The sequence below is a fragment of the Ceratotherium simum genome, chromosome 29 (assembly GCF_057802395.1).
Source record: "Ceratotherium simum simum isolate JZ-2026a chromosome 29, ASM5780239v1, whole genome shotgun sequence".
Lineage (NCBI taxonomy): Eukaryota > Metazoa > Chordata > Mammalia > Perissodactyla > Rhinocerotidae > Ceratotherium > Ceratotherium simum.
The window spans coordinates 23202126-23218362 of record NC_141928.1 but is presented as its reverse complement, the minus strand read 5'-3'; the positions used below and the strand labels follow the sequence as shown (position 1 = coordinate 23218362).

General features: G+C 47.2%; 1 protein-coding gene across 1 annotated transcript in view; it reads left to right on the top strand.

Annotated features, from left to right (window-relative positions):
- The first annotated feature begins 1732 nt into the window (after positions 1–1732).
- SNX30 (sorting nexin family member 30) overlaps positions 1733–16237 on the top strand; it is a 112716-nt gene continuing 98211 nt past the window's right edge. The window contains exon 1 of the mRNA XM_004423338.2: positions 1733–2133. Within this exon, the coding sequence (XP_004423395.1) occupies positions 1978–2133 (156 nt within the window). The 5' untranslated portion in view covers positions 1733–1977. The remainder of the gene's footprint in view (positions 2134–16237) is intronic.

The following is a 16237-nucleotide window of genomic DNA, read 5'->3' as shown; positions in this document are numbered from 1 at the left end:
ATAGAAAAATGATATTCTGAACTAAACTGAGCAGAGGAGTTTGGAGTGCAGCATGTTTAATTATGAAAGTTCTATCATTACCATTTCATAAGAGTAGTAGAGAAAGCCCATCAGAGAGGGAAAGGAAGGGAACTAATGTTTAGAGAGCATCTATTCCACGCCAACATTTTGCTGGGAACGTTACATAGAGAATGGTATTTCATTCTCACAATGACCATATAAGGTAAGTCTTATTACCTGCTCCCTCTCCTCCTTTTTAGGTTAGGAAACCAGTCCATTAAGGTTCATTAAATAAATGAACCATTCAATAAAAATACCCATGTTATACATCTATAGAACACTCATTTCTAGTTATATTCATGCTATTTATTTTAATGCTAATCAGAAGAACAGCCAATAGGGTCTGTAGTAGTTGTAAACAGCCTTTGAATATAAAAGTATTAATTTTACCCAACTCCAAGAGGAGTGGACATTGGCTTTCCAGTGAGGTAGATGCAGCATTTAGAACTGTTCCCCGTGCCTCCTGAATCCTGTTCTTTCAACCAAGGCAGACCCATGTCGGGGTGATAAAAGATGACACCTCCAGGATTAAGGCCCGGTGAATTACACCAGGGGAAATAAGGAAGATCTTTGAAACTTGGTGAGTCTCCGAGTGCTATTTTGGGTCAGCTTCGATTCTCTGCATTCTCCTCCTGCTGGAGTATCACTTGCTTCTGGAGACCACAGTGAATCCCAACTTCAAGATTTGTCAGGTGAAACTCGACACACCTAAAGAGTTTGGCAATAGATAGGGGGAACTGTGCTCCCTCACCATGAGCCACCCTACCCACTACCTTGCTAGTATCAATCTGTCCGTGGTGGACTGATGACCTCTAGTGACTTGGCCCTGAGAACAGAAGCTGCAGAGACAGATAAGGTGAACTTCCACCCTAAAGAGCCGAAGTAACGCCTTGACTGTCTCCACTCCTTTAGCAAACAGAGCTGAGAATCCAGCTCAGCCAAAGGCCTGGAAAGGAAGCACGAAGGCATAAAAAAATACGGTTCTTTGCAAAGGCAGTTCGGTCAAGGTGTGAGTTGGAGTCATCTATCATTCGCAGCACTCCCTGTCTTTATGTACTGATGCTCACTCCTCTGAGGTTTAACCTTACATAAACCTGGCTTAACTGCAGAAGCGAGATGGCAGGGGGACCTCAGCGTGCATCTGAAGAAACCCCACACTGCTGCCTTGATTTCCCCTCTAGGTTCCCCACCCGATGTTCTTGATCTCCTTTGAGACTCATGGCCTTGTATGCCATTCCTATAATACGCGTTGTAATTCCTTGCATTTTGAGTTATTTTAGAGCTCAGAAGATCCCGACTCACGTGCGTGCCCCAAACCCCCCAGCCCCAGGCGTGCCTGCCCGTAGGGCGCATCTGTAACCGCGGGTGGAATGGAACGGGATCCTGCAACGTCTTTTTCCACCTCTGATTTCCGTTAAACATACGCTCTGGAGGCAGCGCGCAGCCTCCAAGGGGCCAGCCTCTCGGGGGCGAGGTGGGACCTTCGGAGGACAGCGGCGGAGGGCTCAGGGCGCACTTCCTGCGGGGCGGCGGCGGGGCGGAGCTGCCCGCCTCCCCCTCCCCCTCGCTCCTCCCTCCGCCCCTCTCCTCCCCTTTGCCCCCTCCCGGGGCGGTCGAGGCGCTAGCGGGTTGGGCGGCGTGGCGGTGCGCGCTGGGCGCTCGGGGCCAAGGTGCGAGCGGACCGGCGGCGGGCTGCGGCGTGGAGCGGGGACGCGCGGCGCCCAGCAGCCCAGCCCCGCCCGGCGCGGGCAGGGACGAGCCGGCGGGTGGCGGTGGCGGCGGCGGCTCCCAGCCCGGCCGGTGCAGGGCCTCCGACCGAGCGGCGGCTGAGCGCGGCCTGGCCCGGGGCGCTGTGGCAGGCCGCCGCGGCGGGCAGCAGGAGGAAGCGGCGGCGGCGCGTCCCGGGTGGCGTGCGCCATGTCGGGCGGGCCCCCCAAGGCCCTGCCGTCCACGGGGCCCCACTCCCTGCGTGACATGCCGCACCCGCTGGCCGGCTCCAGCAGCGAGGAGGCCGTGGGCGGCGACAGCACGCCCAGCCCGGACCTGCTGATGGCCCGCAGCTTCGGCGACAAGGTGGGGCGCGCGGGGCTGGGGACGGGGAGGCTCGTTTCGCTCCCGAGGGGGCTGATGGAATTGGAGCCCCTTGGACACTGGGCCGCGCCCACCCTGGCGCCCCTTCCCGGGGGGCGGGCGTTCACGCGCCCCCAGAGCCTTCGGAAGAAGCATCTCTGCCGCCCCCGCGGGGTCGCAGCCCAGGGGGAGCGGCCAGGGGGACGGGCTTGCTCTGCTGTGTCTGGTCGCGAGCGCCGGTGACAGCTGGTGGGGAGGGGTCCCGCCTGCGCGTTGGGGCCGGAGGCGCGTGTGCAGTGCTCGGCGCTGCGTTCTGGGATGGGGTCCCACGTTCCTCCAGGTGCATCCCTGAAGGCTGAGCTGCTCAATAACTTGTAGCTCCTCCAGTTCCCGGGACTGAGAGAAGCAAGAGTTAAGTTTTCGTGGTGGGACTGGGCAGCCTGGGTCTTACCGCCGGAGTCGTCGTCTTCGGCTGTCTGTCGTGTGGGGAGTGATCTTTGTTTAGGTTTGCTCTGCGCCCAGAGGAGTCACCTGACTCAGACCCCAGCCGCGGCGGGACAAGAGTCTCGCTGTGGTTTTCTGTCGGGCCCCATTCACCTCTGCCGGCCTCCCACACTGTTTAGGTTTGGCAGAGGCTGGTTTTGTGGTTGATGAGAAGAAAGCTCGCCCTTTGACCTTCTTTGTGCCGAGGGAGGCTCCTGATTTTCTTAGAGCAGCATCACCTCCTGCTGCTTTGAGAGACAGCAGAGTCCAGTGAGGGGTAAGGGGCTGCCTCCCCTCCCCCACCGCCATTTCAGCTGTGACGAGGACTTGAGCTGGGATTGTAGCAGCGCTGCTGTTGCCACTTAGTCACTAATTGCAGAAATTAGAATTTTTCTCAACACTTGTGATCACGGTTTCCGCCTCCTAGTAAAATACTAAACGAATTCCTCCTTGTCCCAATACTAAATGGAATTAGGGGACCTAACTTTCTTTCCTCCTTAGATGGGAGGGCATGTGGTACAGGAAAAATGAATGTGAATGCATTGAGCATTCAGAATAGCTAGGAAGGAGGAACTGATGTATGTTCCGGAGAGGGTCTGTGCAAGTAGTGAGAGGGAGCCGGAAGACTTAAAAAGCTAATGAAACCAGTGGATTGAGCATCTTGAGGGGTGTGTGTGTTGGAGAGGCTCTTTGTGATTCCTTTTATAGACGGAATTTTATTTTATAGAAGATTATAAACTACATGAAGGCTTCTGTTGCTTGGAAATACCTTGTCCATATTTAACATTCAATAAGTAGTTGTTGAATGACGGCCTGAATAATTTGCTGCTTTCTTATGAACAGAGAACTTAGTCTTAACTGCATGTAGGAGAGGAACTGAGGTTAAACCTTCTGATTTCCTTCTCAGGTCTGTGTAGGATAGTGAGTTAATTATCTATTGCTGTGTAACTAATTACTCCGACATTAGCACCTAAAAGTAGTGTCTAGGGGTCAAAAATCTGGGAGCAGCTTAGCTGGGTGATTCTGACTCAGGTCTTTCCCGAGGTTGCAGTTGTCTAGAGGGTGGATTGGGGGAGGATCAGCTTCCAAGCTCGCTCACGTGGCTGTTGGCAGGCCTTCGTTCCTCTCCATAGGACTGCTTGACGTGGACTGGTTTCCCTCAGAGCAAGTGATCCAAGAGAGAGAGATCCCGACTCAGATCGCAGTCTTGTATAATCTAATCATGGAGTGACATGCCTCTGCCATATTGTATTGGTCACTCAGACCAACGCTGGTACAGTGTGGGCAGAGGGTCTGAATACCACGGAATGGGGATCCTTGGGGCCATCTTGGAGGCTGGCTACTACAGATGGCTATTTTAAATATTTGCTTAATGATCCACTCTTGGAGGATATCTGACTCAGAAGTACATATGGGCATTTCACTGATGTGTACCTGGACGACAAATGTCCTGTGCCACCAAGATCTAGTTGGTGGGCAGGAAGTCAGGCCCAAGTCTGATTACGTCTGGCTTCCTTTACAGGGACAGTTCTGTGTGAGAGATAGTCTTGAAGGCGTTATTATTAATTATTGAATATTTAATAAGTCTCCTTACAGCTGTGAGGAGCATCAAAATGACATTATTCCCAAGGACCTGATTTATAGTAAGCGACTTTTCCTTAGAGGCCAAGCAATTTTTTTCTCTGACTAGGAGTAATGTTTTCCTTGAACCTTGGCGTACACATATGCTCGTAACTCTGGAGAAATTTCTGCGGAGAGAAACTAGCAAGCAACAGAGGTGAGTCAGGACCAGTGGAAGGAAGCCTTTCCTTTGCCCTGCTTTCTCTTGCCCAGCAGCATGGGGCTCATTGAAGGGCAGGTAGGAAAGTTGAGTGCTGTGGTCTGTCTTTGAAAAGAAGCCTGTTTTCTTGCCTTTTTGGACATTGGGGTTGTGATCCTGGGTGCCTAATTCGGAGTCTGTTCTGGGCTTGGACAATGAGTTTGACAGGCTGCTCATAATGCAGGGTTACTATTTATGTGGAGGAGAATTGCTTTCTGCGGGCCCAGGATGGTGCCACGAACAGGGAAGCCTTGTGTCTCGGTTCAGCAGACACTTCTGAACAGCCTCTGCGCTAATGGGTAGGAGTAAAAGACTGAATGTGATGGCCTCTCCATCCACCAGCTTCTAAAATCATTCAAACCATGGTGGGATGGGAGGAATCCTTTCTATCTGTGAAGGGTTGCTACGACTAATTATTTTGATGCCAGCTAAACTCACCAGGCTTCTATCACTACATCTTTCGTCTCCACCTAAAACGTAAATAAACCACTTGGCTCATCTCTCTTTTTTGCTTTCATCTGCCAACTGCTCTGGGCTGTTCCTCCCCTGACTCAGCCTCGAACTCTTGCATGCCTCCCAAAACTTAACACCAAACCCTCTCAAGCCCCAGCTGTGGTTAACACCCCTTCCCACATCCTCAACCTCTTCACTGAACTCTTCTACCTGTTTCCTGCCCCCTTAGGTCGTTGCTTCCTCTGAAGTCTTCAAAATGGAGGTGTCTTTTTCTCCGATACTCCACTTATGTCAGGATCAGGAGATGGTGGTCAGTGTGCTCTCTCTCCACTGCCTTTTACAAACCAAGCTCTGCTCCTCTGAGGCTCATGTCATTTTATTTGTTCATTCAGCAAATATTTGAGCGTCTGCTACAAGCCAGGCACTGGTCTAAGAACTTGAGATGAATCAACTAGTTGAAGACCCCTGCCCTCATTGGGTACATTTTAGTGTGTATATACTATATTATGTAACAGATGCTATGGAAGGAAGAGAAAGTAGGGCAGGGAGTGGGGAGGTGGCCATGGGAAGGGGAATTCAGGTAAACTTTATTGAGAACTTGAGATTTGAGCAGAGACTTGAAGGAGGTAAGGGAGTTATTGAGTGGACGTCTGGAGGAGAGTCCGAGTGGAAGGAACAGCCGAAGTAGAGGCCTGAAGGCACCTGCCTGGTGTGTCAGGCAATACCCCAGAGGCCGGTGTAGCTGGGAGAGAGCAATGGAGAGTCATTGGCCGAGGGGAGGGAGCCAGACTGTGTAGGGCCTGGTAGGCCACCTGGAGAACTTTGGTCTTTATTTTGAGTGCCATTGCAGGATCTTGAGCAGAAGGAGGGCATGGTTTGACTTATGTCTTGAAAAGGATCACACGGGCTGTTGAATTGAGAATGCTTTATTTGACTCTTCCACTGGATTAGGTTTCTTTTTACAATCATGCACCGCATAATGACATTTCGGTCCCGTAAGATTAGTACCGTATAGCCTAGGTGTGTAGTAGGCTATACCATCTAGGTTTGTGTAAGTACACTCTATGATGCTCACACGAGGACAAAATCACCTGAGGACACATTTCTCAGAATATTTCCCCGTCGTTAAGCAATGCGTGACTGTAGTTAAAAGGTTATAAACCAAACTGTAAACTGGCTGAAGAGAAAAAAAAACTACTGGCTCGTGTCGAAAAGCCCCAGGTATTTTGGCTTTAGGAATGGCTGGAACTAGGTATTCAAATGATGTCTGGTTCCGTCTCTTGGTTCTACTTTCTTCTGTGTTGGCTTTATTCTCAAACTAGTGAAGGGATATGTTCTACAAAAAGGTTCACAACTCCAGCAGAAAGAGAGCACCTTTTTCCTGATAGTTCCAGCAAAGGCTCGGGGCTGTTGCCTCATGAGCCTAAATTGGGTCAGGCACTGAAACCAATCTTTGTAACTGATTGTCCAGACCTGGACCAGGTCGTCATCTTTGGAGCATGGAGAAGGGAAGTTTTTGTATGTTTGTTTTAACTGTGAAATGTATATACAAAGTATGTAACATATATCTGTATACTTTAAAGAATAAAATGCATCTATATGGTTTAAAGAAGAGTAAAATGAACATTCATGTTCCTACCCCTCAGATTAAGACATAGAATATTACCAGTATTTTGGAAGCCCCTTCTGTGCCTGGGGAGGAAGGAGATGGTTTTCTAAGCAGAATCAGGATGCTATTAGAGAAGAAGGAGGAACGAATGAATATTGGACAGGCAGAAACAACAAATGTTCATTACAGGTCTTCTACCACTTTTTTCTTCCCTGTTATTTTCTAACCTCCCTGCTTCTCACTCTTATTCATTAAAATCTTTAGACCCCAACTTACTGTCTTGTCACATCATGCCCTGGTCTCAGGGGACCCTGTCCAAATCTCAGAAACTCTCAGTGTCTTGACCCTACTTCCAGTCACCTTCACCTCTTTTTCAATTCAGCTGCCCTCTCCCATGGCCACACCCTTGTGTTATAATATCTAGAACTGTTCCGGCTCTGAAATAATACCATCAGATACCATCTTCTCTTGCCTTACCCTCCTCTCAGTCAGCACTAACTGACTGACTACCCCTGTTCTCTGACCTCTTGCATTCGCCTGCCTCCTCAGCCTCTGTGGCTCATCTCGTCAACTGCTCCTGCCACTGTCCTTGACTCAGTTCCCTTGCTCTCCATGTTTGACACCCAATCTGGATCATTCCATTTGTTCATGTCTTTTGCCTACACCTAGGGTGCAGAGGTACCTTGAGTATTGCTGCCAGTGTAAATTCACAGGTTCTGACCACAGTCAGGGCCTCAGTGTGCTGGGCACCCTTTCTTTCTACAGAGGCTCCTGTTCTGCGCTGTGGCTGACCTGAAGCTTTTTTCTGCTCGTCACACCTTCCACCCCTCTACTCCACCCTCCCGTTCTGCCAGTGGCCTTAGATAGAAACCACTGTAAAAGAACTTCCTTTCACGAAACTACGAAATGATCTGAACCTGTAGCCCTCCGTCCTTTCTTGCTTGCTCCCTGTTGCAGTACAAGAGATTCTAAGGCTGATCCTGGACGATGCGGCCCGCCTGCTCTGGCCTCTCGGAGACCCCACCCTGTTTGTCAGCCCGCCTCACTCCTGTGTCTTCAGACTCCCTCTCACCTGGCTCATTCCCATCAATATTTAAACATGCTCAAGTTGCTCTCATTTCTAAAACAAAGCAAGAGTAAAGAAAACTCGGCTGTGAAGCTCCCTTCTCCTCCATCTCATGCCCTATTTTGTGACTCCTCTTGACAGCCAAACTTTTTAAAGAAGGATTTGCTCTTCTTGTCTCTACTTCCTAACCGTCGGCTTACTGTTAGCCTACTGCTGTCTGGGTTCTGACTTTGCTATATAGGTCCTTCGTGACTTCCTTATTGCTAAATCCAGTCGACGCCTCACAGTCCTTATCTAACCTGGCCTCTTGGCGGGCAGCACTCAATCCTGTTGAGTACCCCCTGTTGGAAACACTCTTTGCCTGGCTCTGTGTTTCAGAGTGTGCTCTCTGGAGCCGGGGTGTCTGGATTTGAATCCCAGCTCCACCACTTACAGTCTTTGTAACAGCAAATTATTACCCTCTCTGAGCCTCAGTTTCCTCATCTGTAAAGAGGGGACAACAGAAGTCCCTACATTACAGGGTCGATATGAAGATCCAGTGAGTTCATACTCAGAGCAGTGCCTGACACATATGAGCTTTAATAAATGTGAGGGGTTCGTGGTAGTTGTTATTCCTTGATATTGTGTTCTCCCCATTTCCTTTGTCCATTTTTGCCTGTTCTTTGTCAATTTCTATATCAGTTGTGGTCAGGTCAGGGAATAAAAACCACTGTAGGTTTTTCAAGCTGAGAGACTATAATACAGGGAATTAGCTACATAGATGGGAACATGAGAAGTCAAGCAGAGGACGGTGAGTAACCCAGAGAGTAGCAGTAGCAGGAAGCTGCAGTCACCCCCAGGGCTGGACGGTCAATGGGAGGAAGTGATGTTAGCACAATCCAGGAGCTTTTGTGGGAACTAGAACTATGGCAGGATGGCTCCACAAGAGTGGAGACCACAGAGAAGGGAGCCCTGGAGAGGAAGCAGCTGCTGCTGGGGACGCACGCTATCGGAACCAGAGAGAAGGGGCTGGGGTGGGGACAAACACCTGGCTGCTCTCCTCATCCTGCCTTCTGGTCTTTCATCAGGATCTTCCATTGGCCAAAATATCCTCCTTAGTGGACATGTGACCCTAGCAGAGCCAAACGGTCTTTCTTAAGATTTGCTCAGATAGATGCTGGGAGAAAGAATCTCTCTTTCTATTAGATTGTATACCTTTGTTTCCTGCAATGTGGAGAGTGCCTGATTCAGACTGAAGCTAGAGAGGAAAGTAGAGCTGGAGAGGAAGAGGGGGACAAGTGCGGAAGATCGCTTGACTCCTGGATCCACCTGTGCCAGCTATGCCTGAAGCCAGCGCTGCTCCCCGGGCTTCCTGGCTACAGGAGGTCATGAATTCCCTTGAGTTTACACTATTTTCATTTTGGTTTGTCACTTGAAACTTAAATAAAAAACAAAATCAATACATTGATCTTAAAATGTGAAGTGAAAATTGTTTTACTTGGGGAGTATTGAGAAGGGGGTGCTTAATTCCTCTTGTCAGCCCCACTATTGGGGTGTATGTCTGCAAACCAGCGAAGGTGGCGGGGGTGTATTTTCACCAGGTCCTTGAAGTTTGAGGAGGCTTTCAGCTGCAGGGTGGGGAAAGCATCATGGGCCGAAGGAGTAGCTTGAGCAAAGCTGCTGAGATGGAAAAGACCTGTGCCTGCTGGAGTTGGATTGAGTTGGGTCATGTGTCAGGAGTGGGTTTTGAGAGTCTAGAAGTGGGATGAGTGAGAGAGGAGGTGGGAAGACAGGTCAGGAGGAGACTGAAGACTGCTTTGAATGCTGTGCTGTGGAGGCTGCCTTTTATTCTTGAGGCAATAGCCGGCCCTAAGGGGTTTTTGAGCAGGGGAAGGTATGATCAGTGCTTGGGATGGGGAGAGATTGGCAGTGAAAGAGGAAGGTTAGGAAGGTGTTATCCTGGTTTGGGTTGGAGTTGTTGCCTGGAAGAAGATTAGAAAATGGAAAGATGACTAGTTTTGGTGTCGTGGAGATGACCTGGTTTTCTAGTCTGGGAGACTGATGCTGACTGGTGCCCTCATGGAGAGGGGGAACACAGATTGGGAAGCAAGTGTGAGCAGGAAGTATAAAGATGACTAGGATGCAGTTTGAAGTCAGGAGTTCAGGACAGAGGTTGTCTGAACCCCACTGTTGAAAGCCCACTCAAATTTCAAGGCTTAGTGCAAATGCTGCCCCTGGGAAGCTCTTCTGTATTATAAAGACGTGTAACTCCCATAGATCCAAATGGAGATGGGAGTGGAGGATGCCGAGGTTGAAGTCAGAATTCAGACAAAGTGGATATTGACGATCAGGCAGGAGGTTATAGCAGTTTGGTAGTTAGAAGGGTGGTAGCTTGGGGGACAAACAGGTTTGAGGGAAGGCCTTTAGAATGGGGGAGAATTGAGCGTTAGTGGAGTTTACAGGAAGACAGATGTTCCATGATAAATGAGAGTGTCTCAAAATAAGTACATAAATAACAGCTTGGCCTAGGTGCAGTAATTCACATGTGAGCAATTCGGTTTGTTTACTAGATATTAGAGGGGTCACATGCTGTCTCATGTCTGCCTCGCCCCACAGAATTCCTCATTTTGCTTGCCACAGAGCAGGGATCAGGAATTACTGTTGTGTGTGTGTGTGTGTGTGTGTGTGTGTGTTGGGGTGGGGAGGAATAGACAAGGGCAAGAGGGCTGTGCAGAAAAAGTGTTTCGGGGCTCCTGTTTGAGAAAAGGCACAGAGGCAGGAAAAGCACCCAGCATGTTGGGGTAGTAGAGGGCAGACACTTTTCAAAACCCATCTCTCTTGAGCATCTGCTACATGCCTGGCTCTGTGCTAGATGCTGGGGACGTTGAGAAAGATAAAAAAAGGTCTCTTTCTTGAGAGGTTCATGGTCCAGTGCAAAAGAGAGACACATATACAGATGGTTGCGATAGAATGTGAAAAATGCTAAATGTGTTTACTAGCTCAGTGGCCTTGGGCAAGTTTCTTAACCTTGTAATGCCTCAGTGTCCCCCTGTCTAAATTTTGGATTATCTTACAGGAGTGTTCTGAAGGTTATATGAGTGTTTAGAATAGTGTCTGGCACACAGTAAATACTATGAAAATGCTAGATGTTATTATTGCCATAGAAGTAGACCCCAAGAAAGGATTTACTTGCCAGTAGTTGATCTGAGAGGTGAAGGAAAGTGAGACCTGGAAGGGAAGGCAACCAGTAAAAGGTGCGTTACCAAGCCAGTTTCCCCTGAGTGTGGCTGGAGCTTTACTCTCCTGGGGAACCCTGGGAGCCTGTGTGGAACACACATCTGGTTATCCCCACCCCGGGTGAGGGCACTGGGGTCTTTAAACAGCAATCCTTGTCAGTCACTGGTTGAGCTCTGCATGGGTGGGGTGTTTGGGCATTAATCCCCAAGAGCTTTCCAGCCTGCCCCATGGGTGGGCAAAGCAGGTTCAGCAGCCAGGGGGAGCAGGCAGGCCAAGAAGAGCAGGTGCTGGCAGTTGGAAGTCAGGCCAGTGGGCACTGAACTGGGCAGGGCAGGGGGTTATGGATGGGGTACTGACAGCATCTACTACAGTTATTGTGAAAATAACATGCAGGGAATGAAGTAAGGAGTGACCATGCTTAGGAGGGTAGTGGCTTTCCCAAAGGAGATGGTGTTTGAGCTGGAGAATGAAGAAGTAGATATTTTACCAAGGGACAGAGGAAGGAAGAGTAACTCGAGCAGAAAAACCAGCATGCTTTTGACAAGCTTTGCAATGTCAGTTTGCAGAGTGGTGTGTGAGGGGGTTGGTGGGCAGTGCAGCTGGAGAGGTAGGTAGTGGGCCGATTGTAGTCTGTAATGGCAAATAGTAAGACCTTTATCCCGAGCAATTGGGAGGCCAGTTGTATTTTAAGCAGGGGAGGTGCGGGGCCACGTTTGTTGGTAGAGAGGTCACTGTGACTGAGCCCCTAGTGGGGATAGGGAGGCCAGGGAGAAGGCTATTGCAGAAGAAGGTAGCTTCGGTAGGGCTTTGACTCATTGGATTCAGGAATGTGCTGGTCAGGACTTGTGTGTGTGTGTGTGTGTGTGTGTGTGTGTGTGTGTGTGTGTGTGTGTGTGTGTGAGGAAGATTAGCCCTGAGCTAACATCTGTTGCCAATCTTCCTCTTTTTGCTGAGGAAGATTGGCCCTGGGCTAATATCTGTGCCCATCTGCCTCCACTTTATATGGGACGCTGCCACAGCATGGCTTGACAAGCGGTGCGTTGGTGCGCGCCCAACGCGCCCAGGATCTGAACCTGCGGACCCTGGGCTGCTGAAGTGGAGCACACGCACTTAACCGCTATGCCACTGGGCTGGACCCTGGTCAAGACTTTTGTTTGCAAATGATAGACATCCCGCTCACCTTCACTTAAGCAAGAAGGTGAACCTAATGTTTTCAAGATTTATCCATGTTGTATGTATCACTACTTCATTCCTTTGTATGGGTGAATAATATTCCATTGTATGGATAGACGACATTTTGTTTATCCATTCAACAGTTAACGGACATTTGGGTTGTTTCCTAGGCGTATATACCTTTTTTTAAAAAGGACATTGAATATAATTTATTTTATTTTCCACAATAATTGACATTTGAGGTTAATGGTAGTTTTAGACATAAATGTACAATGAGATGATTGCAAATACTCTGATTTTTTTTTCTTTTTTTTTACCGTCTCAGCCGTTTTTGGTATACAGTTCAGTAGTGTTAGGTACATTCACATTGTTGTGAAATAGATCTCCAGAACTTTTTCATCTTGCAAAACTGAGACTCTATATCTAGTAAACAACAACTCTCCTGTTCCCTCTCCCCAGCCCCTGGTAACCACCATTCTACTTTCTGTCTGTATGAATTTGATACCTCTATTTTAGATACCTCATATAAGTAGAATCATACGATATTCGTCTTTTTGTGACTGTCTTATTTCACTTAGAATAACGTCCTCAAATTTCATCTGTGTTGTAGCATGTGACAGGATTTTCTTCCTTTTAAAGGCTGAATAATATTCCACTGTATGTATCTACCAATTTTTCTTTATCCATTTCTTTGTCCATCTGTTGATGGGCTACCTCTTAGCTATTGTGAATAATGCTGCAATGGGCATGAGTTTGCAAATATCTCTTCAAGATCCTGTTTTCAATTTTTTTGGATAGATAAACCCAGAAGTGGGATGGCTAGATCATATGGTAATTCTATTTTTAATTTTTTGAGGAACTTCCTTATTGTTTTCCAAAGCAGCTACGCCATTTTACAATCCTACCAACACTGCGCAAGGATTCCAATTTCTCTATATCCTCACTAACACTTGTTATTTTCTATTCTTTTGTTGGTGGCCATCCTAATGGATGTGAGGTTATACCTCATTGTGGTTTTGATTCGCATTTCTCTCATGATTAGTGATGTTGAGCATCTTTTTGTGTGCTTGTTGGCCATTTGTATATCATCTTTGGAGAAATGTCTATTGCAAGTCCTTTGCTCATTTTAAAATCAGACTATTTGATTTTTTGTTCTTGAGTTGTAGGAGTTCTTTTTATATTCTGGATATTAACCCCTTATCAGATACATGATTTGCAAATATTTTCTCCCATTCCATAGGTTGCCTTTTAATTCGGTTGATTGTGTCCTTTGCACAGAAGTTTTTAAGTTTGATGTAGTCCCTTTGTCTATTTTTGCTTTTGTTGCCTGTGTTTTTGGTGTCGTAGCTAAGAAATCATTGCCAAGTCCAATGTCATGAAGCTTTTTCCCTATGTTTTCTTCTAGGAGTTTTTTAGTTTTGGGTCTTAGGTTTAGGTCTTCAATCCATTTTAAGTTAATTTTTGTATATGGTGTAAGATGAGGGTCCACCTTAGTTCTTTTGCATGTGGATATCCAGTTTTCCCAGTCACTTGCTGAAAAGACTGTCCTGTCCCTGTTGAGGGTGAATATACTTATAAAGCTAATTTCTTACTAAAATCAATAAACCATGTTAATACTTGAAGTGATAAGATGAATTTATTCTGCAAGAGTTTGAGTGACTTCCCTGTCTTATGTGCTGTGTAAGGCATTATGTTCCTTGGGAGTTGATATCTAAATTCTGGAAATGACATTAGCCTGGGACAGGTCACATCTCAGACGTTCCAGGTAAATGATGTCTTACGGTAATTAGAATAAAAATGGTTGTGGAATAGCTGTTTTTATTGTAAAAATGGAAGCCCAGACCTTCTTTAGGGCTATTTAGTTAAGGCAGACGTGTGTTCTAAGGAACTGGGCTTGTCATCCTGCTAGCATCAGCATCTATGCTGCAAAAATGCAATATAGCAGCATTTCTCTGCACTGTCTGGTCAAGCATATCTTGTTTATTTCATGACTTGCATCAGCAATTGTGAAGGGCACTTGGACTTTTTGTTCATTCTTCAAAGATTGATATGAGCCTGTCGTGTGCCATGCCTGGGGGATACATAGATGAACAAGATGACCGTACTTTCTAGGCACTCAAGGTCCAGGAAAGGAGACAGGGGAGATACAAGTGAAGAATTGCAATTTAAGGTGATGATAGGGGTAAACAGTAGTCCCCCCTTATCTGCAGTTTTGCTTTCCCAGGTTTCAGTTACCCATGGTCAACTGTGTGGTCTGAAAATATTAAATGGAATACTCCAGAAATAAACAATTCATAAGTTTCAAATTGCGCACCGTTCTGAGTAGCATGATGAAGTCTTGCACTATCCCTCTTCGTCCCACAGGGGACGTGAATCATCCCTTTGTCTAGCTTATCCCTGCTGTATACGCCACCCTCCTCCCCGTTAGTCACTTAGTAGGCGTCTTGGTTATCAGATTGAGTGTTGGTATCACAGTGCTTGTGTTCGAGTAACCCTTATTTTACTTAATAAAGGCCCAAAAGCGTGAGAGTAGTGATGCTGGCAATTTGGATATGCCAAAGAGAAGCCGTAAAGTGCTTCCTTTAAGTGAAAAGGTGAAAGTTCTCAACTTAATAAGGAAAGAGAAAAAAATCATGTGCTGGGGCCGGCCCCGTGGCTTGGCGGTTAAGTGCTCGCGCTCCGCTGCTGGCGGCCCGGGTTCGGATCCCGGGCACGCACCGACGCACTGCTTCTCCGGCCATGCTGAGGCCGCGTCCCACGTGCAGCAGCTGGAAGGATGTGCAGCTGCGACATGCAGCTATCTGCTGGGGCTTTGGGGGAAAAATAAATAAATAAAATCTTTAAAAAAAAAAAAAAAAAAAAAAATCATGTGCTGAGGTTGCTAAGATCTACGGTAACTTTTATTACAGTATATTGTTATAATTGTTCTCTTTTATTAGTTATTGTTGTTAATCTCTTACTATGCCTAATTTATAAATTAAACTGTATCATGGGTATGTACGTATAGGAAAAAACATAGTATATATAGGGGTCGCTACTATCCACAGTTTCAGGCTTCCACAGGGAGTCTTGGAACATATCCCCACAGATAAGGGGGAATGGGGACTACTGTATACAGAATGCCATGAGGGTAATCAGAGTGATTTCTTTGAGTGAAAGAAATTCTAGAGTGAAGCATGTTTAAAGGAGGCCTTGGGTTACCTATTATAGGTAACAATTACATTTTGCCTTTTAAATTAATGGTCAATATTGGGGTTTCAATGAGAATTTGAATAATTGTTTTCTAGTCTGATGATAATGGCAAATTCTTTACTACTTTTCAGCCCTTAGATTTTATTATGTATACGTTAATCCAATGAATGTTCTTTACCAGTGTAACCAAGATTGGCTGCATAATTTGTGGGGCCCAGTGCAAAATTAAAATTCTTGTCCCTTTGTTAGAAAATTACTAAGAATTTGAAGATAGCGACAGCAGAGCATTAAACCCAGTGAGGAACCCTTCTGAGCGCAGGATCCTGTGTGATTGTACAGATTGCACACCCAGGAAGCTGGCCCTGAGGGTATCCTTTGGAAGTACTGGTTTCCAGGTCTTGCTAAAACCACCTCTGTCCATCTCGGTGTTCTACGTCAGGATCGCTGTCATTCTCTGGATATGCTTGCAATGAGTTGGGGTCCCCAGGGCTGGCTTGTCCAGTCTGAGTTGACTGTGGTGCTTTCCTGGAATACTCCATCCCCTGTCAACATTCTAGCATTCCCTGTTGCTAGAAAAACTTAAGGTGGTCTCCTCTATGTCCAGCCTTTCATGTTTAACATATGCTTGGGACTGCTTGTCATGTCCCTGACTTGCTTCTACTATCTTTTCCCTTTGTTCTGGTCTCTTCCGCATTGAGGATGTCCAGCATGTGCTCCCTCAGTTATCCTCACCTTCACCCAGAGGTAATAGCAGCGTGAGTTTGTGATCATTGCTGACATTTGTGGCGCGCTTACTTTGCTTGGGAGCTGTGCTGTATCATCTCAGTGCATTGCCCCATGATGTAGTTACTGTCTCATTCTCCTTTGACAGCTGGGGAAATGCAGGCTTTGAGAGGTGAGGTAACTTGTTCAGGGTCAAAGAGTTAGAAGAGAGTGGGGGTGGAGATTTGACTTCAGAGCCCACTCTCTTCACTACCACCACTGCTACAGAGTTGGCATCCTTTCCCAAACCCACTCCCCTCTTTTTTGAGCGCTTATGTGCATTAAGCACTGTACATTGCATTTCTTATACAAAGCACAGTCTTCAGGCCAAGGG